The following is a 25729-nucleotide window of genomic DNA, read 5'->3' on the forward strand; positions in this document are numbered from 1 at the left end:
AATCCTCTTTCGTTTTTCTATATACAAGGCATTACTATCACATCATTCCCATATTTGATCCTTATTGTGTAATAGCCCTAACCCGTCTCCGTCTTCAGATTAGGGTTACAGAGTATTACCGTACAATCAGAATAATAATGTCATTTAATGATAATTACATAAAACTCATCATAAACCTAGCAAACATATACCTTTGGGCCTAAAATCGAGCATTCAATGCCCTAAAAGCTATTTAGAAACAATTCGAGACTAATTTGAAACAAATCACAAAAATTGGGAAAAAGTTGAAAACTTTAAAAACAGGGGTCACACGGCCGTGTGACATAGCCCAAACCATGTGGTGCTTGAACAAAGGGACACACGATCGTGTCCCAGCCCATGTCTCAAATCGTGTAACTCACTGAGTTAGGTTACACAGTCGTGTCACAGATCATGTGCCAGGCCGTATAACTCTCTGACTTGTGTCACGCGGCTGTGTCATAGGTCGTATGCTAAACCATGTAACTCACTAACTTGACATACACAGCTGTGCCTTAGACCGTGTGACACTAACACCTAAAATAATAAGTGACACACGACCGTGTTGCCAGGCCGTGTGACAGCCGATGTGTGTCACACGACCGTGTGACAACCCTTATCCCAAGCCATGTACTCCATAATTTGACCTTAAAAATAAGTCATTTTAAGACCAAAACTTGCCTAATCATCCACTCCATTTGTGTATACATTCAATAGACCTAAACACTTTTCAAACTCATATAAACATACCAATTCAATCAACCCATTTCACCCAATATGTCATTCAAAGGCACCACATTTATACCAAAACAACTTTAATCAAAACAAGGCTATAATGTCACATCTCAACCACAAAACACAATCAATTTAGCTACCTAATGACATTAATTATAAGCTTTCACTTTTCATAATAAACATACCAAATGGATTATATATTACAAAATACTTAAAAACAACCAAAAGTCATAAACTTGCCAACGCATTAAAAGTCCAAATAAAATATATACTCCAAAAGCATATTAAAACCAAATTGATCATTAACACATTGAAACTACCATTATATAAAGTCCTATACATGCCATTTATAACATTGGCCAAAATGACTAAAAAACTACCGAGGTGATTGCTGGATAGTGTGATAGTACTCTAACAAGCTTCCAACCGGTCGAGTTTCTGATAATCTATGAAACAAAGAAAAATAACTACATAAGCAACTAGTGCTTAGTAAGCTCGTATAAACTCAAACATAACTTACCATTCTTAAGCTCAATTTATGAAATGTGCATAACATCTTTACCATGTTCATAAGTTTAATACAATCCTATAAGCATAACCAAACTCACTAAAAGTCATGTATGCATATAGAAAGCCAACCATTTCACAAATGAATCTGCATGAACATAACATTCATCACATAATCATTTAGTTCCCTTCAATTAATTTGCATTCATCTAAATTTAACTTTCATAAGTTTATGGGAAATTATCCATTTGAACACATGCCTTGCCAATTATCTTTACTTACCTGTTGAACCATCTAGAATTTTATTGGATACCCGGGAATGCTCAGATATAGTGTGTCTTTCCATATAATCGTAACCTTTCCTTTCAATAGTGCTCACATGAGCTGTGGGTTGGAATGATTGCTACACGATGCTGCTCATACAAGCTGTGGAGAATTCGCAATAAATGCACGACCTCAGCCATCGGTAGGACATTCAAAACCAACACCCGAAACATGAAATCCCTAATAACATGTCATTTGTATCCTAAGAATTCTTAAGGCTCAAACGAGATTATTAATCCGTCAATTACTCAAAATGTCAATTTATTTATATGTTCAAGTCAATTCGTAACCAATATAATATAACAAATAATCAATCAAACTATCATTAATAAGATTATAATTCATACGAACTTACCTCGATAACTATAGCCGTAAAAGTAGAGTTAGAGATTAATCCAAAGCTTTTGCATTTCCTTGATTTAAGTCCAACTGTTGTTTATCTTGATTTAAATAGATAAATTCATTCAATTAAGTACTTCAATTCAATCTATAATTCATATTAATATAAAATTACAAAATTATCCCTAATATTCTAACTTTTATACAACTTAGTCCTTAAGCCCATAACTTGAAAATTCACCATTTTTCTAACCCAAAACATGCTACTTGACTATATCAATCCACATTTTTACTCGTTTCACTCAAAATTCATGAATTTACCATTTAAACAATTTAATCCCTAAACCTAAATTCACTAAAATTCACATAACAAATCATGTTCATTTAAGCATTAAAATTAATAATCTATCCACTAACATCAAATTCATTCATTGCAAATCCCTCAACCTTTAACAACTTTGCAAATTAAGCCCTAAGTTAGGTGGATTAAGCTAAAACGAGCTTGAAAACATAAAAATCACTAAAAACGAGTCACAAAATCTTACCATGCAATGCTTCTATGTCAGCCGAACCTTAAAGCCATAAAAATGGTGTTTTATTTCTTCAATTTTGGTGAAAGAGAAGAATTTTAGGGAGATGACACTATTTGCTTAATTTAGTTTAAGATTTGTTTATTAATTACTAGTTTACCCTTAGTTTATTAGTTTACAAAATGACAAAAATAAACTCATAACTGTCCATTAACCTTTCATATGGTATAAATACCATCTAAGCCCATTAATTTGTATTTCAATAGCCATTCAATCCATTTAATTATTAGAAGCCAACTTTTGCACCTTTCACAATTTAGTCTTTTTTACCTAATTAACCATTTAATCCTCAAAATGTTGTAATAGAAATTTAATACTACCTTAAATTAACCATATAAACATTAAATAAATATTAAAATAATTACTCACTTGTCGAAGTCGTGGTCTCGAAACTACTGTTTCCGACACCACTAAAATTGAGTTGTTACATGTTGGTTACCACCATATGCCCTATCGACTTCCATGTCTACTGTTTTAGCAGACTTTTCCCATTTTTATTACCTTTGTCTTTTTCGACGGATTCCTCAACCCATTGGCTATCTATCGTTTCCAACACTTGCGTTTTTCTTCTACCTTATTTGCGTGATTTTCCATGATTACCGTCCTGGCAAACTACTCCATTTTTTACTATCTTGGTGGTTTATCCTATGTTTAGTGTCTTGGCAGACTACCCTTGTTTATAGTCCCAACGGACTACCCCGTTTTTATTGTCCCAATAGACTTTCTATGTTGTTGTATTTGAGCTAGGGTTTTACACATTATACCCCATGTTTAATGTCCCGGTGGACTCTCTATGTTGCCATAGTCGAGCTATGGTCTTACACATCAAACCCTATGTTTAATGTCCTGGCAGGATCTCTATTTTGTCATAGCCGAGCTAGGCTCTTACACACCATACCCTATGTTTAATAATCTAGCATACTTTCTTTGTTACCATAGTCGAGCTATGGTCTTACACATCATACCCCATTTTTAATGTACTGGTAGACTCACTATGTTGCCATAACGAAGCTAGGGTCTTACACATTATACCCCATGTTTAATGTCATGGTGGACTCTTAATGTTGTCATAGTCGAGTTATGGTCTTACACACCATACCTCATGTTTAATGTCCTATGGACTCTCTATGTTGTCATAATCGAGCTATGGACTTATACATTATACCCCTTTATAGCCCATCCATTCTACCTTACTTCTAAAATTGATGCTCGAATACCATAATGTCACCTCTACAAGGCCCGGAGCTTCCCACATCATAGTTTGCACCAAGCAAATTCTGGATTGCGGTAAAAGAAAATTCCATTTCCCAAAACCATCTGCCCAATCCTCCACATCACCAAATCCTAACTTCATCTAATCCGTCAATAACTTTCCCTCCGTACTCCACTGTTATAAACATAGAATACATGCATTTCATAAAATATTATCATGGAGTATGCTACATATAGGCATGGAATCATAGTGGATACTCATATACCTATACAATCTTATACATGCATTGCATTCTCAATCAGTAGAGATCATGCATCACAGAACTCTCTTTGAACTCAACACAGGTTCATGCCAAACATGCAACATTCTAGGAATGGAGTATAGAAACTCATTTGATGCTTCTTTGCATCATTAATTTAGCTTTTTCGAATGCAAAAGTTTCCATTCTCCTTGAATTTAAACATGACAACCAAAGTCATAAATTAAACTTAGCATTCCAACTTAAAACCTTAGTCTCTAGAAACATGCAGAACCCCTCAAAGGTTCTAAAAATTCTTAACTTCATTTCTTAAATTTACAAACACCGATGACTTAAAACCTTACTAGCTCATTGGATTTTCTATTTTTCTGACTCAAACCTCATGATCATCACTTCATGTAGAGCTTTTCTTAATTATCTCTTCTTCGGAGCAACCAAATAAGAAGATGAAGAAGAGAAGAAAATAAAACAAAATTGAGAAGAATTCACCCCTGGAATTCACTTCTCAATTATTTATAGCCATTCACAGTTATCAACCTTATAAAATCCATCCATTGGTAATCATATTTTCTCCCACTAAAGAACGATATATGCTCATCCAACCGAACCAGAATTGGAACTCAACTATGTCCAAATTAGCAACTAAGTTTTCTTGATTTTTTAGTAGAAGCTGCCAACTTATGGGTTCTTTCAATTTAACCTCCAATTATTTTTAATTTTTGGGCTTAAAGAAAACCGAGTATGGCATACCTTATTAAACATCTTGGATATAATCGAGTATAGTTGGTATGCCATAGGATTCATGTATATCTTTAGTAGGAGCATACTGGCACTTTGGTGTGACTACTATTATGGAGTGTTAGAGGGATCAATGCATATATGCCTAATCAACACTTTGGTGCTTACCATAGAGTGTTAGGGGCTTAAGTTCATGTATTTGTCTTAAGCCCGCTTTTAGTTAATAGGGGCCTCAAATTGTGTACTATGTGATTGAATATATATTAGATGACTAATGAAAATAAAAACTTATGATTGACTTGAGTAATTGAAATGAATACAAGTGTGGTGAATCATAGCTTGTGAAAAATCATATAAATCATATAATAGGAGCCCTGAGGGCTTGTGATGCTACAAAACAAGTTGAGCTACTCGATTTGGTGAAATTAAGTAATAGATATTGAATTGAGGACATCATAATGTATTAATTATATTGAGATTGTATTGATGTTTATGATTGTTTCGATTGTAGAAACCAAATATGATAGTGCAAAGTTTGAATGACCTATCAATAAATTGTCATATAGAACTTCAATCTAATGAAGAATTCATAAGAAAGTATAAATGAAATAAACATGAGACAATGATTGTTAACATTGAATGGTTACATATGAAATTATAAATTATATGTTTAATTTGGATATGTATTTTTTTCATATTATGTTAACAAGATTGAGCTCTTTTGTTCAACGTGCGAATTTGTTTATTTTTTGTGTGCAGCTAACCGCATGCACGCGTGCATAGAAAACAAAAAAAATAAAACTATTTAAAAGAGGTTTTTTAACTACAAGAGTACAATGTAGTTTGATTAATTCACTTCCACTAGTAAAGAAAGTTCAAATCTTCACATACAATTTTAATCAAATATCAAGTTTTTAAGCATACTTAAGCAATGAATATCATGTGTTGGAATGTTCGTTGATTGGGGAGTTCACTGGCTATGAAAAGACTTCAGCATACGCTGAAAAAGTGTGTAGGAGATGTGGCTTCCATAATGGTATTGATGTGTCGGCTGATAGTACAAGAGGAGGTCTTAGCCTTGGATGGAATACAGGGAGCACAATAGCTCTTAGAAGTTTTTTGAAAAATGATATATATGTGGAGATTTAGGACGATGAAAATAGTATGAACTGGTGGCTGACTAGATTTTACAGTTCCCCTGATGTGTACTTTAAAAAAGAGTTCTGGAATCTTCTAAAACCTTTGGGGCGAGATCAAAGATTATCTTGGTTGGTCTGCGGAGATTTCAATGAGATATTGTATTCGTTCGGGAAGAAATGAGGGTTGCCACAGGATGAAGGAGGAATGGGGGATTTTCGAACTACCTTAGTTGAGTTTCAATTAGATCGTGGAGTAGCTAACTCGGCTTGGTGGCTACTTTTTTCTAATTTTTCTCTTAGACATCTGTTGCATTCCTTCTCCTATCATTGTCCCTTATTTTTAATCACTGATCAAGAAGAGTAGAGACTTACAAATAGTAGATTCCGATTTGAGACATGGACTTTGGAATATTCTTGTAAATAAAAAATTCGTCGTTTGTGGGATAGTAGTTATGGTAACGCCCCAACTCGTCTTACACTTCTATGTGCAGGTTTGCAAAGTTGGGAATATTGATTAAAGAAACAAAAGAATGGTGTATCGAGGGATCTTCATCAGCGAATTGCTCACTTGAAAAATGAAGAAAGAAATGATGAGACCCTTGGGGAGCTGAGTAATACTAAATTGCACCTTAACATAGAGATTGAAAAAGAAGAATTATATTGGGAGCAACGAGAAATGGCCTACTGACTTAAAATGAGTGACCGGAAAATGACTTCTTTTAACAGATTTGCTTCTCAAAGATGACACACAAATCATATCAGGGGCTACACAAGTGATGGACAGCTTATATCAAATAATAAAGAAATAGCAAATGTTGCAAAGGAGTAATTTTTTCAATCTTTCTTTTAAAAAGGAGTTGGTGATCCATATTTGGACTATGAGTGGAGTTTTTCTAACTCCACAAGTAGGATCAAGAAGCTGACAAATGTCTATAAATAAATAATAAAATATTTTAAAAAAAGATAAATAACAATTTAAAAAAAATATATCACCAATGTACCAAATACTAACCATTTTTTATTGTTAAAAACTATTATTTATTTTTATTTATCAGAAGTGTTTACCAATTTTCAAAAAATAGAAAATGAAATTTATTTTGTAAAATGAAAATAGAAAATAAAAAAAATTCGGGCTATCAACTATCCAAGTCATTTAATTAAAAAAAATGTGGTCTTGATTTGTGAACAGAATAGACATTCATGCCTAAATGAATATAGCTGACAAGAAAAATTAATCAAGAAAGAGTAGCCTTGAATTCCCGAAACGATCAGTGGAAGTCTATCAGACAACACTCTGGTTCTGGTTCTGGTTCATTTTCGCTCATTGTTCTTAGTTCAAATAGTGCCTATCTGGAAAATTACGAGTACATTCACACTCATTTGCTACGCAAAGAATAGGAGAAGAGAATCTGTGTCTAGTGAGTCCAATAACTTACATACTATTTAACTAAATACAGAGACACAGAATAACAATTACACAAGTAATGCAGATAGCAAATGCATGACCGGATGTACCTCAAGGCTACATTTTTACCATTGAAACAGAGTCAGGCTCATGACCGTGCACCCTCAATCGATAAATACAGGTATGTGAAGTGCTTCCATGGCTGGAAGAGAAATCTAGCCTAACTGTGTCCACAATGCCAACACCACCCGCATCTGATACATCGAAGGTCTGAGCACTACTCTTCTCAAGGTCGTACATGAATTCTGCTAAAACAAACATCTTATTGGGGTCAATTGGTAAATCCAGATCACGACCTTGCATCCAACCAGAGATACGGCAGTCCTTGGGTGCACTGGATCTATCATATGCCACATTCTGTTCATAGTGCAACAACAACAAATTTAGCACTTAAAAAATGTTGATAGGTAGCTGAAACAAAACGAGCACTCTCCTTTAAGTCCTAAATCAGCCCTTGGTTTATTTTCAATGCTACTACAACTCTTTCATTTTCTCAATGTATATGCTTTTAACATTTGAGTCATACGCATATCTAAACATGAATATGAGAATATGATCCTTCAAGTACTCTCCAAATACATGAAAAACTTTAAAATTTTAAACATAATTGTGTAGGAAACATACTCATACCCGACACATACACCCAAGTCCAAGTTAATATAGTTTATTTTTGTCGGCCATAATTTAAATGAAAAATGAAGCCAACAGAATAAAGATAAAATGGAACTGCCTTTCATTTCAATCATAAAATGCCGCAGCTTAGCAAGTGAAAAATATATGTTTTTATCGCACAAAAAGTATATGGTAGACGTTTGTAGAACTCGGAAACAGGGAAAGAAAAATGGCATAGTTGTTTCCTCTGGTGGCAAGTTTGATCATACATGAGATGAGAAAAGAATTTCATATACTCATTCCTCTAAGCTATATTGCTCAGATTTAGGTGCAAGTATTGGGTACAAATGCGTCCAACATGGATATGTTCATTTTTTTTTTGTATCCAACATGGATATGTTCATTTTTTTCTAACTTTTTTCATACATTTGGAGGGTTCTTAGAGTATTGTATCCCCTCACCTATGTCTAAATATGTCTTGTACACAGGTATTTCAAACAAAATGAAAAGTGGCACCTTCATGGTCTTCAGGGTGTGCTTGGTTGAATAGAAAAATGGAAAGAAAATGTTAAATTCTACCATTAGTCCCATTACTTATGAAAATTGTGATTTAGTCACACCTACATGGTCTTCAGGGTGTGCTTGGTTGAATAGAAAAGTGGAAAGAAAATGTTAAATTCTACCATTAGTCCCATTACTTATAAAAGTTGTGATTTAGTCATTGTACTTTAAATTCATCGTTTTTACTCCCTATACTTTTCAAATTTTAAAATTTCAGTTCTCACCAGACAATAGCTATTAAATAAAGTTCTACCATTTTCCAAAATCTCATGCAACAAACATATTATCATATGTGTAATGTCATGTCAGCTTGTTATTTCCACATATTACTCACTAAAAATCCAATCAACAGATTAATGACTGTCATTTATGTCAAGACTAAAATTTCAAAATTCAAAAAGTACAAGAACTAAAATCGATCAAATTAAAGTATAGAGACTAAATTCACAATTTTCGCAAAACTACAAGGACTAATAGCATAATTACCAGAAAGAAAATGATTTTTGAGTGTCCTTGATAGAAAAGAATAGTGAAAGTTGAAATGACAATTTTCTATCCAAATGCATAAAAACCAATCTTTTCAAGTTGAAAAGATAAGAGTAGAGAATATGAGAGAAAGGTGTTTACATTTGTCCTTCACTTTTTCTCATCTTATTTTTCAACTCTATCAAATAATGATAGAAATAAATTTACTTTTTCTTTCAATTTTTCCATCTGACCTACACGGCACTTCTATGAAAAAAAAATATTTTCTATCCTTTTATATTTCTACATTTTCAATTTTTTTATCTTTTCAATTTTTTTTCCACCCTACCAACCAAAACCTAAAAGCAAGACAAATGCATAAGTTGAACTAACAAAATAAAAACCTTTACAACAATGTAAGCGAAACTAAAAGGTTACCTTGGCAACATGTTCCAAAGTAATAGCCTCAGGGATAATAGCCGTACGCAGCTTGATCTGAACAAACCCGCTACTTCCTTTTAACGGAAAACACTGTCCTGGTTCCCCAAAACTAGGCTTCAACATCTTGTCTGCATTGGGATGAACCACATTTTGACTACCTTTTGAAAACCAGTTGCTTCCCTTTCCAGCAAGAAAGGGCTCAGAATGCCTGACAACCTTTCCTCCACCCGAAAACAGCGCATAATCGGCCTTGGCAAGCCCATCTGAGGCATGCATCTCAATCTCATTCTTGACAATCTCTCTTGCATAGGCTCCTATATCACTCAAACTCACTGCCATTTCAGTCTTACCATTTCCACCCTTCTCTTTAACATTTGTTCATACATATTCTCAAATTCTTCCTTGGTCAACAAATTCGCGCTCTTCAATTCACGCAAGGACTTATCCAATCCCTCGCTCTTTTCTTCCAATATTTTCAATGAATTCCCCAATGCCACACTTTGATCGTCTATTCTCTCATTCAATTCCCTCCTTAACCCACCAATTTCATTTTCAAGTTTCCGATCAACAACCTCTACCTGAACCTGTATCATTTTAGCAGTAGTTTTCAAAAAGTTCTCAACCTCAGCAACTCTACCTTCAAATTCGGTTAAGCTGACCTCTGTCCCAGCCCTGCTAACCTCCCCCGATTTCAAAGCCAATCTCCTAACCATCTGAACTAACCCAGCCAAAACAAGTAAAAGCACTAAATTCTTAATAAAAATACTAACCACAGTCTGCCACCGGGGTTTCTCCGTCTTGTTGACCACTCCCTTCCGTGTTCGCCGCAGCGGAACGTTTGAGTTTTGAGCCACAGTGACTTTTCTGGCTTGCCCAGAGTCCTTCAACGCCTCGGCCCGGACCGAATGGTGGCTCAGATCTCTGCTGTTAGCGGCGCCGGTGGCTTTATCTTCGCCAACATTAACGCCAATAGGGTTAGGTTCGGCGGGAATTGATTCGAAGTTCGATTTATTTTCGGCAAGGAGGACAGGCCGGCGACGAGCGGACACGGCAGGGTTGGCGCTAATGGAGAGCGTAGATGCGGACATTGCAGTTGGGAATGAAAGCAGGCTCTAAGGAATGGAGTGGGCTGGTAATATAAGTACGGTCTTAAAATTGGCGAATGAGGAAATTTTAACCGTCCCGAGAAAGAGCGCTTCTAGGTTTTCAAATTATTTTGGATTGATGGGCCCGCCCACTTATATATTTAAAAGTAACTAATCTAAAATTTATGTCTTGCCTCATTTTCCCCAAGTTTCTAGTCATGCCGTAGTGGATCTTTGGTATTGCTACTCATTTCTTTCTTTGTTTTTGGCGGTCTTGTTTCCAAGCATTATGTCTCAAAAGCTGTCAATTAAAGACAAAGAAGAAGAGCTAGGAGAGAATCCAACACACAACGTCATTTATGATCTGTTTGGTAGCGAAGTTCCAGAGTGATTAATTTCCCTGCGATGGAGTGAACTTTATCATCGCTATGGAGCATCCATCAAGCCAATTGCTGAGGATGGCCTTTATCTAATCCAATTCTTCCACTTATTTGATCTCAAGAAGATGATGACAGGGGTCTATAATTGCCTCCTTGTTCACCAATTACCCATAGGGGAGAATATGAAACGCACGTATATGATCTATTTTTCGGGATTCGCTTCTAAATCCTTGACCAAAAGTTTGCGTGATGTCATGAGCACATTTCTAAATTATGATATTAGCAACAAAAATCTATTAAAGAAATAAAATACAGTCACAAAATAGGGGAGTTATATAGAATTATTTGTCTTTTTATTTGACATTTATTGCACAAATAGAATCGGTATAGAATTACTCTCTTTCTATTTAACAATTAGTCGAAACTTTTCTGTCCGTGATTTTATGAGGATAAGTCTCTCTTTATATATTCGAAACCCCCTATGAAGAAGAAAAAAATTAGAAGACAATGAAATAATTTCTTCGAAGTGTCCTTCAATTACGAGCGGGTCCTTTTGGTGTGTTACCTTTGTGGTATTATTGACCACTTTTTCCATAAAGGAGTAGCTTAAAGAAATTCAGGGAAAGATAGAAAACAGTCACATTCTCGTCTTGTTCAATGGCGGTAAGAGTTTGGATTCTAGTGGGAAAGGGACTCTATTTTGAAATCTTAAGGAGTTCAAAATTCTATCAGTTGAAGTAATAAAATGGAGAAAATATATGTAAGTATTATCTTAAGAAGTTGAAATTCAAATCTCATCTTGTATGGATAAATGGTTGACAATCTGTATGATTCTAGGCCAAATTGATAATAAGATGCATCATATGAATTAATGTATTGGGCTAGGTTCAAAAAATACAATTTGTTCTAAGAAAATACAGTCATGGATGTAGATGAGATTAAGAAGAGGTCGAGGGATGAGAATGAAGTTGCTACTACTACTCATGTTTCTAGTGATGAGGGTGTAGGACCAGGTTCTTATATAGATGATAAGTTTGCTTCTTTTTTATCAATTGGTCTCCCAATAGAGACCCGTCGGGGAAAATGATTTGTTTAGCATGAAACTATCACGGCTTGGATAACCTGTGGACAATTTTAGTACTTGTCGAAACCAAAAAACCCAATTTTGTATTTTTAGCAGAAACGTTGATTCCTTCAAATATATTGGAGGAGATACGGGTGGCTCTTCAGTTCGAAGCTTGTTTTTGTGTTGATTGGATTGGTAGAAGTAGAGGGTTCGCGTTCCTCTGAAATTCTTATGCTAAAGTTTTGGTAACAACCACATTGATTTTATTATTGAATCATTTGGATTAGCCAAATGGAGACTTACGAAATTTTATGAGTTCCCAAATTTTAGTAGGAAAATAGCTACTTGAGATCTACTAAGATTGTTGTCAGGAAGTCTGTAAGGGACTTCAACAATAAATGTGATGGTGTCAAATACCCTTTCACTTAGTTTGAGAGGATCTAAGAACGTATTTTGGATTGTAACCTCTTCCAAATTCCCTTGACCGATTATGGCTTTATGTGGGAAAAAGACAAGAGCTACAAGTTTGCTTGTTTTGGAACTCCTTGATCGTGAGTGGGCTCAACTTTTCCCATGTCACAAGTTATACAATTTAATCCTCAAATCATTTGGTTGAAAACCATTATGTATTATAATTATATATTTATTCATTAGTACTTATAAAGAATTATAATTCCCTAAACGTGTTTGGCTGACTAAGTGTAATTGTATCATAATTTCTTATGCCATGTTTGGTATTACAAACAAATACAAATTGTAATTACAGAGTTATATAATTTATATTTTTTAAAATAATATTAATTATTATAAAAAATATCAGTACCGTAAAAAAATTTTAAATGAGTAGCAAAAATTAAAATAAAATAATCATATGTAATATGTTAGTCTAAGAAAGTAGTCGATAATACGATTATTAATAAGTATAACAAGAAAAATGAACGTCATATGCAATTTTATTTAATTGCTCTAGCATTCCATATTTGTTGGGATATTCCTTTTTTAACATTTAACATATACTTCTTATCATCATTTGTTAGTCTTTGATCGAGTTCTTTGTCATCTGAATTTGAATTTGTATCATTAAGATTATCAAAATCTTCTTTTTTCATATACTTTTCAAAGTATGGATCATCTCAATTCCACCTATTAATGAAGTTAAGAAGCATGCAACATGCTAGTACTATTCAACCATTTTTTTTATATATAATAAGGTGATGTTGTTAATATGAGAAATCTTTTTTTTGAAACAACAGATATCCTTTGAATCACATTTTAAAGCTTTGAATGTTTTAAAATAAAGAGTCCACAAGTCTATCTCTAGTTCTTGTGTCTAGCTCTGTTCTCTCAAATGGTATTGTATCCTACGATATAATGTAAGAAATTTTTTTGTATTTGAATAACTAACATCTACCACAGAATATTTGAATTCATGATGCAAACAATATGTAGCTTTGATCATAAAAACTCATATAAAATTAATTTGGAGAAGAACTTATGCTTGATTATAACCTTTTTTTATAATATGTAAATTAGGTTAAAAATAATATAAAATTTATAATATATAACTTTTATAAAAATGGTTTTATAAAATGTCTAAAAACTTTCATAGCACTTCTCATAAATGATATAATTTTTTTCATAACTTTAGAAAGTTATTTTTTTTAACATCATTTATGAATAAATATATTAATTATAATACATAGCATGGACACGTAAATAAATTATGTTCATACTTTTTATAAATAAGTATATTATAGCACTTTTATAACACATAAATTATTTTTATAATATACTTTTTTACCATAGTTTAGAATCATTTTAGGATTTAAATAATATAATTTTTTTGTTATAAACTTATAAAATACACATAAATTATTTTTATAATATAACTATTTTAGGATTTATACTATAACTTTAGAATTGTTTTTGCTATAATCACCTCAAACATTCATACATGTTCATACTTATAATATAATTTTAATATTTTAAATTTGTATAATTTTTTTAAAAGTTAAATAATGTACGAGCATTTGAAACGTCATATAGTAATCGAATTTAAGTGTAATTACTCATGTAATTACTCAAATTCTCACCCTCCCCAAAAATTGAAAAGTGTAATTGAGGTGTTTCAATTACACCCAATTCAATGGCGCTCACCAATTACAATAGTTAATTTAATTGAACACCCTAACCTTATGTAATTACAAGTAATTACACCCAAATTCAATTATTAAATAATTTCCGAGACATTACCATAATATATTTCAATTAAATTAATACAAAATTTGAATAAATCATATAATATAATTCAGTTAATACATAACATTTAAAATCATGCATCGCATGGGTAAGAAGTTTAATAAATGATTATTTTTAATAATACTTATTATTATAATCTTTTAAGAGTTAAAAAAATAGTGAGTGATTTTTTCAAGAGTAAATCATAATTGTATTTTAATTTACTTATTTTATTATACAATACTTAGGATTAATTATAACCTTTCTTCATATCTTTAAATAGAAAGATAAACACGTTTTAGTGTGTTTAAACCAAAATCTTACTATACTAACAACAATATGTATTTTAATTTGATAACTATGCTAAAATTAAATTTTAGCTTTTTAGTAATTTTACTATTAAATCGGTAAATCAAATAAAATAATACTAAATTCAATCCGCCATTTAATAATATAGTATTTTTGGTCATAAGATAATCTTATTTGAGATAATGTAACTCTAAGCCTTTAAACTTGACAAATAGGTCAATAATAGTTTTTGAATTATTTTTTGATCCACTTTGATTCTTGAATTTGAAAATTTGTTATTCATTTAATCCCATTTGTTAACGAGCGTGAAAGAAAAGGGGACAATGTAGCTTTTTGCCCCTAAACTTGATAAGTATGTCCACATTTGCCCTTGAATTTGACAATTAGGTTCACATTGATATCTGTACTTTTTTTATTAACTTTTGATACTTGACCTTGACAATTAGGCCCTTTCTTATCATTGAACTTGAAAAATCTAAAAGTTTGATTATTTGGCACTTTGAGATTGTGCCACATCATCACTTGAAAAATAAAAATGTTTTAGATGATTATGCAGTACAATCATAGAGTGTCATATTTAGTATTTTAATAACAGAACCGATGGTTGAACAGGTAAGACCATCAATTCTCGATTTAACTAGTTCAAGCAGTTCGATCGTCGGATCAACAATAATTAAAAATTCATAAAAATCTAAAAAATTTAAAAATATAAAATTGATTCAACCTATTCAATATCGATTTTTTATTCTTACCAATTTCAAGTAGTTTCCGAGTCAATCAGTTCAACTCCTTTGTTCATATCGTTATATCGATCATTTCTTGATCCTTTTGATTTGGTCCTCTTCTAATAACATTGGTCACATAATCAAATCTTGACAAAATTCAAGTTCATGGACCAAGGTAGATTCAGTTGTCAAATTCAAGTGCCAAAGTGAAAAAAAAAAAGAGTGCAAATGCCAAAATGAACCTAGTTGTCAAATTCAAAAGCTAATGTGGACGTACTTACCAAGTTTAAGGACCAAAAATTACATTGTCCCCTTTTTTTTCATAGTCATTAATAAAATCAACTTAAATGAATAACACTTTTTAAATTGAAGGATCAAAATAAAAAAAATAGTTTACGATATTTCATCTTATTTCTATCAAAAGAAAAAAAAATACACAATCTTTTAAAAGTAATAAAAATTCTAAATATAATCATTTTAACATCATTTAGATTCTCATAATTAATTCTAAGTTTTAACCCCTAATTTAACAAAAGGCATAATTGTAAAAAAAAGCCCTCAACCTTTTGGGGCTTTTGGATATATGCCCCTAACCTTTTTTTTTGAAACCGGCCCTTAACGTAACGAATTTTTCAGACATCGACCTAGTTGAAACGGTAACCGTTAGCTGACCGTTAGTCAACAGCTAGTCAAAAACTTTGGTCTACGTGGCGTTTTTGTTGACCGATGACGTGGCTCACATTAAAATAAATAAGCTGACGTGGCAAAAAATTAAGCAAATTTAATAATCATAAAACAAAAAAAACCCTAAATCCCCAGACCCCCAAATTCAAATATGCTTTCCCAAATTCTAAAATCCCCAAATCGTGAAATTCTTTAAATCCCTAACTTCCAAAATCTTTCATTGAATCCCTAACAATCTTCAAATCCCTAAATCTTCAATACCTAAATCATTAGCATTCCGAAATCTTCTTGAAATCTCTAAAACTTTTACGAATCAGATCGTTGAACCCCTAAAACTATTAGGAACGAAAAAGCTTCAACAATCGTGAGAGTTTTCGCAACCCAAAATTGAAAGGTAGGTGCTTTCTTATTTGGTATGTTGGGAAAATAAATTCTATTTTTGGTTTGATTTGTTGGTTATTTGTGATTTAGTATTGCAATTTGAGTGCGACAATGTAGGGTTTGTTTTGTCAATTTTTGATGCGATAATGGTCTCGATGTTGTTGATAAAACTGTTGTAAAATTTGTAGATGGTTAATTGTGATTTATTATTGCAATTTCAATGCCAAAATGTAGGGTTTGTTTTGTCGATTTGTGATGCGATAGTGGTCCCGATGATGTTGATTTCTGTTACCCAAGCAAAAAGATGTTTTGTCGAAATTGTGAAATCTCTTAGAACCAAATCGTGAAATCCTTAATATTTCTGGAAATTTTTATTTTTCTTCTGTCGTCTGAAATCATGGATTCACATAGTTCGAATAGTCAGCCTAGAGGTTGGGTAACGCATGGTTCGAAGAAAAAATCGTCATACGCAAATGTTGTTACTTCATCGCCGAAGGAGTATGTCTAGAATGGACCAGCAGTAAAATGCCACTGCAATAAGTTAGCTCCAAGAGACACTTCATGGAGTGATTTAAATCCGGGGAGGAGGTTTTATGGTTGTTCAGATTTTCAGGTAAGTGAAGAATTTTTATTTGCAAATTGAGCTTGATGATTTCATAAATTTCAGTATTTGTTTTGTTTTCAGTTTGGATTATTTCAATTTGGCTGAATTGGAATTTGTTTGTAGGACGTCGGTTGTGATTTTTTCAAGTGGTACGATGGGAAAATGTGTAACCGTGGGACTGAGTTACTGCGTCAATTGCGTGATAGTGAACGAAATCTTTTGAAGGATAATTTAGCACTTAGAAAAAATGTTATGGATTTGGTTGCATTCGATGGTAACCATAATGGTGGCAGTAGTGTTGTTGACATTGAGGTTGAAGGAGGTAGATCAATTTGTAGTGTTGAAGGAGAAGTAACATTAAGAAAGAAAATGTTGACCATGAAGCAAAAAATTAAAGTTATCAAGAAAGAAAAGTCAATGTATAAGATATTATTTTCTTGCTCTATGTTATGTATTGTATGCATCACCATAGGTTTCTTTTTTAGCAGTTCTGGTAAGAGGCATATGCAACTAGCAGTTGCAAATGTTGATTGAAAAATATTAGTTGTTTTTTATGTAATTTAAAATTATGCTTGGAAGTAATGACCAATATTTTTTGTTTATGTCTAATTTAATTTAGCTTAATAAATAATGCAGTGACAATAAACATAAGACTAAAAGGACAAATTTGATCATTTAAGTATATGATTTGGATAAATGTACTTTACAATTTCAATAAATGTACTTTATAAAAGCATATGATTAGTCTATACACCATTTACCCTATACACCATCAACGCTATACCAGCTAAAAACCAAAATGTGAGTGAGCTATACATAGACCAAAATGAAAACCAACATATTGGTTTTCAATACAACAAAATAACATTCAACAATGGTGTATTCCAAAACCAGAATGCTGTAGGCTCAAAATGTAAGTACCATCTTCTATTCCAAAGCCAGAATGTTGTATGCAAAATACCTTACATAGTACTTTTTAGATCACGAGCTATCACGAGATGGTCTTGCAAAATAAAAAATAGATATAGATACAAATAGATAAATGAACTATGGCACAAGTTCAAAACCAAGTTATCATAGTGAATCACAAGACAAACAGAAAAAGTCATTCAAAATAAAATAACGATGATTTACTCGTGTTTCCTGCAATTGATTCTTGTGTTCCTAGGTGGTCGAGAGGAGCCTTTCGCTTGTTATTTCGCGACTTAGGTGTTGAAGAAGTTTGTCCAATACCAGACTGCAAGAGGATTTTATAGTAATTTTAACAATGTATAAAATAACTCATATCAATAGTAAAAGGAAGAAACTTACTGCAAAAAATGGAAGATTTCCCTTATATTTATCTAACGTAGTTGACCTTTTAATGGAAGATTTCCCTTTTTATTTAGGTGGTTGTACATCTTGCTGCAAAAAAGTAAACATAATCATTGGTTAGACAAAATAAAATAAAAAATTTACTTAATATTTATAACTAAAGAACAACATTGTACCTGTTTTGAATTTGTGCAAGACCGCTTGTTATGGCCATGTTGGCCACATTGAGTACATGTCATGAGTAGACCTTTCCTACTTAAGTGACCAGGCTTCAATTTTTTGGGTTCATCTTTGGCCATCCTCCTATTCTTTTTGGGCCTCCCAGGCATCTTCCTTTCAATAGGAGGCAGCACTGGCTGAATTCCAGTTTTTACCCAATCATGTGGCCTATTTATGGGCTGCATTGGAAAATAGTAAGCTTTCTTGTAGGTATCAATATGATAATATTCATGCAGATATTCATCTGGTTGAATCCCTAAGTGATACATGGCAGCACATGTATGGGAACATGGAATCCCACTAATTTGCCAACTTCTACAACTACATATCCTTTGACTTAGGTCCACTGTATACTGATAACTTCCTTTCCTCAACTCACATCCATTTTCACCATTCCATATATGTTGCCACTCTACATAGTCTTTCTTGTTGGCATCAAACTTAGCTTTCACCAATGGACCATAATTTTGCTTTCATCTATTACATAACTTCCTTTTTTGTACTATCCTAGTAATCATCTTGGTCCTAATATCCTCAAGCATTCTGATAATACTTTTGAACCTAGCTTCGACAATGCTTGAATTGAATGCTTCACACAAATTGTTGTCAACTATATCTGATTTACAAGTAGTCCCAAAAAATGCCCTAGTCTACATCTTTGGAGACTTTTTCATCAAATTATCGTAAACATCCTTATCTTTCTTCTCCAGTGTTGAACATAGATCCTCCCACTCCCTCTCAGTCGTGCATTTTACAATCTGCCAGAAATCACACTCATAAGATTTCTCTAACTTCCTCCCTGACCAATTTGCAAACACGTGCCTCGCACAATTGCTATGATCCACCCTTGGTAGTATGTCAGAAATTGCAATCTCAAGGCCCTAATTCAAATTAATGAACGAGATAGATTGTTAGAAAGTTTTAGTTAAATGCAGATAACAGATTAAAAAAATAATACCAAGCTTAAAATTGCATATTTACTAACCTTTTGTTGGTCACTGATAATTGTGTACCCATACCCATCTTCCAAGCCCAAATTAGTTGATAGGAGACTGAGAAACCAGCCCCATGAATTAGTGCACTCCACTTCAACCATAGCCCATGCAATAGGGAACATTTGGTTGTTTGCGTCTCTTCCAACAACTGTGAGAAATTCACTCTTAAATGGGCCTTTTAGGAAGCAACCATCTAGCCCAATGAGTAGCCTACACCCCGCTTTCCAGCCTCTCTTTAGTGCATCAAAGCACATATAAAACCTCTTAAAATGTGGAAGGGAGTCTACTGTCACCCTTTGAATTGCCATTTTTATTGTGCTTCCTGGCATCTTTGACCTTAACTCATGAGCATAGTCCCATAGCAAGCCAAATTCATCCTTATGATTCCCAGCCATTTTCTCACTCACTATTTTCTTCATTCTATAACAACAGTAAATGGTTACATTTACATGCATCTCAGAAGCACATCTTCTTTAAATTTCCCTCAGTTTCATCTTAGGATGATGCTTGATATTTGCTTCAAAATGTTGGGCAATCATAGCAGCAGTTACCATTTTGTTCTTAAAACTAACCGAACAATGATGCTCATCTTGAAACGTCTTTATTTGCAAGCATTTCGCAACAGGACTGTAGCTAGCCCTAATTCTCCATGGACAGTTAGGGGAAGCAATGCACCTCATAACAACCTTTTTCGGTTTATTCTTAATAAACTTTAGTTGTCTTCTACATTCTTTAGAGTACTTTCGAATTGCACTCTTAAACTGTTTTCCATCTTTAAACAACATTCCCAGACTAAATTTTAACTTATCATTGTATAAGGGAAACTTGCTCCTCCTTCTCTCACCATCTTGATGTTCTTCATCTTCATCGGACTCAACCAAGCTTCCATGTTCACCTGAGTCCCATACCTTAGTCTCATTTCCATCATCCTCTTCTCCACTACGTGCAGCAGTAACATTATCCAGTCCATCTGATGTTGCAAAATCACCAGCATATTCATTAGCAACATTATCCACTCCATCTGATGTTGCAAAATCACCAACATATTTATCAGCAACATTATCCACTCCATCTGACGCTACAAAATCACCAGCATATTCATTACCAGCAACTTCACTATCATTATCCTCTCCAACAGCAAACCCTAAACTAATATGTCCACCACTTTCCATACCAATATCTTCATCTACCTCAATACCAGTAGCAGACACACCCTCCCTATCAGCTTGTACCTCTCCTACATCACCCTTCCCACCAGATTCTACCTTTTCTAAATCATCTTCACCATCAGATTCTACCCCTTCATTATCACCCTCCCCAGTAGTCAACAAAAAAATATCATCTACAATTATAGGGTTATCAACCTCATGTTCAACATATAACTTAATCTCCTTAAACTTGACCTAAAAGCCCAACATAGCTATGGTTGAAGTGTTATCTTGAATCACCCTTAGATTATTTTGTAACCCTACTGTACCAGGCTCATGAAAATAGATTAACATGACAGTGATAAACCTAAACCAATTTTGACTATTTTACATAATTCAAAATAAGATATTGTGTCTGGGTCCTCTTTAAGCCTAATCACTTCCCCACCTACATATCTAACATATGGGTCCTTTACAAAGTGCCCCCCCACATACAAAAAATATAATATTCAACATTTGATGACATCTACAAAAAACAGTAACACATTGTAAGTAAAAAAAAAACAAAGCAGTAATAGAAGTCTACAATTTTAACATCTTTTCTAAGCAAAAACAATTTGCTTTGAATAAACAAACATTTTTCTAAACAAAAAACATTAAAAAATAATAAAACAAAACTCACAACCTACATCGGGACCACTTCTTTGAATACAATACAAAACAGTACACATGTCTACAATTTTAACATCTTTTTGCTTGGGTAACAGAAATCAACATCGTCGGGACCACTATCGCATCACAAATCGACAAAATAAACCCTATATTTTTGCACTGAAATTGCAATAATAAATCACAATTAACCATCTACAATTTTTACAATAGTTTTATCAACAACATTGGGACCACTATCGCATCAAAAATCGACAAAACAAACCCTACATTGTTGCACTCAAATTGCAATACTAAATCACAAATAACCAACAAATCAAACCAAAAATAGAATTTATTTTCCCAACAAACCAAATAAGAAAGCACCTACCTTTCGATTTTGGGTTGCAGAAACTCTCACGATTGTTGAAGCTTTTCCGTTCCTAATAGTTTTAGGGGATCAACGATCTGATTCGTAAAAGTTTTAGAGATTTCAAAAAGATTTCGGAATGCTAACGATTTAGGTATTTGAAGATTTAGGGATTTGAAGATTGTTAGGGATTCAATGAAAGATTTCGGAGGGTAGGGATTTAAGGAATTTCACGATTTGGAGATTTTAGAATTTGGGAAAACATATTTGAATTTGGGGATTTAGGGTTTTTTTTTGTTTTATGATTATTAAATTTGTTTAATTTTTTTCCACGTCAGCTTATTTATTTTAATGTGAGCCACGTCATTGGTCAACAGGAACTCCACGTAGACCAAATTTTTTGACTGGCTGTTGACTAACGGTCAGCTGACGGTTACCTTTTCAATTGGGTCGATGTCTGAAAAATTTGTTAAATTAAGGGCTGATTTCAGGAAGAAAAAAGAAGAAGGGGTTAAAGGGCATATATCCAAAAGCCCCCAAAGGTTCAGGGCTTTTTTTACAATTATGCCTTAACAAAATTATTGGAGTAACAGTGCGTCGCATTCCTGAGAAAAACACTCCGAACTCCCCAACAGAATACCAGAAAAGGAAGGTTTTTCTTTGTCAAAATAAAAAAAAAGTTTTTTTTTTAAATTTAAAAAAGTGTTCATTCAAAGAAGCTTTCCTTCTCTCTTGTAGTTAATCTGCTTCTCTTCATTCCCTTGGAATTTTCCCTACTGGTAATTTACTATTTTGTTTTTGCTCTTTTATAATATAAAATGTTTTCTTCTTGTACAACCTTATATCTCTTCCCTTATCTCTATTTTCTATTGTATGTTCTTGTTAATGGTTATTTCTACTATTTATGATATTGGTTTCTATATTACAGAAACAAGGTATACTCTTGGTTTTGATTTTGAAGGGGAAAAAAAGACCCTTTTTTTTTGTTTAAAAAGCTTGATATATATTGTAGTTTTAATCTCACACAGGACATTGATTTTGTACATAAACATGTCAAGGATGGGGAAAACTGAAACGGGTATGTTTGGTTTTTGAGGAAAAAAGAAAGATAAGATAGGTTGGAAGGATTGATTTATTGATTGAAATGGAAGGAGGGTTAAGTGGAAACACTGTTGTGCCAAATTCAAATGATAAATCCACAGTTTTGGATGTAAAACCGTTACGTATGTTGATTCCTCAATTCCCGGACACCTCTGAGGGTCCTCCTTTTGTTTGTGCTCCTCCTAATGGTCCTTTCCCATCTGGGTTTTCGCCCTTTTTCCCATTTAGTGGACCACAAGGATCTCAATCTACACCTGACCTTAACCAGAATGGCCTCATTTCAACCATTTTGCCGATTCGGTCATTTAGGGTGGAAAATGCATCTCCAATGGATGCTGCACATGACACTCACAAGCAAAAATCGGTTGCATCAAGTTCTGTTAAGAAGAAGGCAAAGGTGGACAAAGGTTCTAAGTTATCGTTCACCACTCCTATTAATTTCGATCCTAGAATTAGTTTATCCGAACGAGATGATGGTAACAGGGAATTGGTTGAAAATGTGCTTTCGAGGTTTGATGCTCTTAGGAGAAAGCTTAGCCAAATGGAAGATGCAGTGGAATCGCATTCTGGGATCATTAAGCGATCGGATTTGAAAGCTGGCAACATGATGATGAGTAAAGGGGTGCGGACTAACATGAAAAAAAGGATTGGGGCTGTTCCTGGTGTTGAAATTGGGGACATTTTCTTCTTCCGGATGGAGTTGTGTTTGGTGGGATTGCATGCTCAATCTATGGCTGGAATTGACTATATCAAGGGTGAGTTAGAGGGAGAGTTAGTGGCTTTAAGCATTGTTTCGTCTGGAGGGTATGATAATGATGCTGAAGATCCTGATATTTTGATATATAGTGGTCAAGGTGGGAATGCTGGTAGAGATAAAGAAGCATCTGATCAGAAGCTTGAGAGGGGCAATCTCGCTTTGGAGAAGAGCTTGCACCGAGGCAATGAAGTAAGAGTGATTCGGGGTTTCAAGGATGCTATCTTTCAAGCGTCCAAGGTCTATGTATATGATGGGCTTTACAAGATCCAAGAGTCGTGGATGGAGAAGGGAAAATCAGGTTGCAATACGTTCAAGTATAAATTGGTTAGGATCCCTGGCCAAACTGGTGCTTTTGCAACTTGGAAATCAATTCTCAAGTGGAAAGAAGGTGTGTCTTCCAGGGTCGGACTTATTCTTTCCGACCTCACTTCAGGTGCAGAAAGCACGCCTGTTGTACTTGTAAATGAGGTTGATGATGAAAAGAGACCTGCTTGCTTCACATATTTAGCTACTGTCAAGTATTTGAAATCATTCGACTTAGTGCAAACTACATTAGGCTGCAATTGTCATGATGCATGCCGACCGGGAAATTCTAACTGCTCATGTATTAAAAAGAATGGAGGTGATTTCCCTTACACTGCCAATGGTGTTCTAGCATGTCGGAAACCCTTGATATATGAATGTGGTCCTTCATGTCCATGCATTCGGAACTGCAAAAATAGAGTCTCACAGGGTGGCTTGAAATTTCACTTGGAAGTTTTTAAGACAAGTGATAGGGGTTGGGGTCTGCGGTCATGGGACTCTATTCGTGCCGGAGCATTTATTTGTGAATATGCAGGTGAAGTTTTTGACAGTGATAAGGCAAGGCAGGATGAGGGAGATGGCGAAATTAATGAATACATTTTTTATACAAACAGACTCTATGAGCCCTTCAAGTGGAATTATGAACCTGAGTTAGTAGGAGAGGCAAGTTCAGACGCCACCGAAGATTATGATATTCCATCTCCTCTGACCATAAGTGCAAAGAACAATGGAAATGTAGCTCGATTTATGAATCATAGTTGCACTCCAAATGTTTTCTGGCAGCCAATTGTATACGAGCATAATAACGGAGCTTATCTCCATATCTGCTTCTTTGCAAAGAAACGCATACCTGCTATGACCGAGTTGACATATGATTATGGTACTCCATGCCAAAATGAGACTGAAGGTGACAACACAACATCTGGAAGAAAGGTATGCTTATGTGGATCACCGAAATGCCGGGGTTATTTTTATTGAGGTTTAGGTTGCATTCAGCGAAAGATGTCTGGAATCTCACTCATCTTTTGTGATTATCTATACATGCAGTTCATCTCTACTCCTTTATAGCTTGTTTTAGGGATGCAGATTATAGTTTCCTGTGGCTGCCATTACATGCAGAAGAACTGACAACATATAGAAACCATGTATATGAACGTTATCTTACTTCTTTTGTATTTAAAAAAAAAAAAAAGGTTTATGTTTCAAGTAGTTAGGATATGCCAAAGTACATGGTATTTAACTTCATTATTCTTGTTAAGAATCAGCCAACCCCAATTAATATTTTGGGACCAAGACTTGTTGGTTCGGTTCGGTTTATGAATTTTGGTTAGTTTACTATTGGTTGTTTCAAGTTTCATTGCTCTTAGTAGTAAATATTATGCCATATCTAAAGTATGATTTCATTGTATGCAATTGACGTTCATATCAAAGATGGTTTTGTGGTGATATAAAGCTTTCGTCTTCATTCATGTCTTTTCATGTGTTGTATTTCATTGTTATAATGGTCTTTAAAGTGATTTTGTATTTTTATATCATAAGGTGGAAAAGCTACAATGCTTGGCGCCCTAATGATCTCACTGTATATGCATTTCACATTCACCCCAAAAATGCTTTTCGAAGGTAATATGGTGCTTAGATTTTTCATTTTTCTTAAAAGCAATTTATATTGAAATATAAATATTAGAATATGATTCTTTAAGTACATAAAAAATTAAAATTAAATATTCTTGTTCCAAATATATATACTTGTATTTAATATTGGCAGGTGATAAATTTAATCTCTACTTTGTGTCACTTTGGCTGTAATTTTTTTTTATTTTATCATTTTGGCTTTTAACCTTTAAATTTTAATTAAATTATCTTTTTAGATTATAAAATTAATTGATATGTTAAAATTTTAATGGGATTCACATGATAGCTTGTGTGATAATTCATACAAGTTATCATATTAATGTAGTTAAAATTGCCTTCTGACTCATTCCTTCGATCAAAGGTT

General features: G+C 33.7%; 3 protein-coding genes across 3 annotated transcripts; 1 reads left to right on the forward strand and 2 right to left on the reverse strand.

The window, feature by feature from the left end:
- Positions 1-7093: 7093 nt before the first annotated feature.
- LOC107927595 (SUN domain-containing protein 2) lies at positions 7094-10611 on the reverse strand. Its single transcript, XM_016858700.2, is given in 3 exon segments — positions 7094-7684; positions 9404-9777; positions 9780-10611. Coding segments are annotated over 3 exon segments (1389 nt in total). The 5' UTR covers positions 10495-10611; the 3' UTR covers positions 7094-7384.
- Positions 10612-17777: 7166 nt separating this feature from the next.
- LOC121228998 (uncharacterized) lies at positions 17778-21285 on the reverse strand. The gene is made up of 5 exons (XM_041112062.1): positions 21244-21285; positions 19397-20809; positions 18369-19292; positions 18190-18282; positions 17778-18115 (listed from the first exon to the last, which is right to left on the reverse strand). Exons 1-2 carry the CDS (start codon positions 21283-21285, stop codon positions 19880-19882), a joined length of 972 nt encoding a protein of 323 aa, XP_040967996.1. The 3' UTR covers positions 17778-18115; positions 18190-18282; positions 18369-19292; positions 19397-19879.
- LOC121229698 (histone-lysine N-methyltransferase, H3 lysine-9 specific SUVH1) lies at positions 20804-25054 on the forward strand. The gene is made up of 2 exons (XM_041114531.1): positions 20804-22351; positions 22601-25054. The coding sequence occupies exon 2, from the start codon at positions 22717-22719 to the stop codon at positions 24709-24711; it is 1995 nt and encodes a 664-aa protein (XP_040970465.1). The 5' UTR covers positions 20804-22351; positions 22601-22716; the 3' UTR covers positions 24712-25054.
- Positions 25055-25729: the final 675 nt, after the last annotated feature.

This window comes from Gossypium hirsutum, chromosome A05 (genome assembly GCF_007990345.1).
Source record: "Gossypium hirsutum isolate 1008001.06 chromosome A05, Gossypium_hirsutum_v2.1, whole genome shotgun sequence".
Taxonomy (NCBI): Eukaryota; Viridiplantae; Streptophyta; class Magnoliopsida; order Malvales; family Malvaceae; genus Gossypium; species Gossypium hirsutum.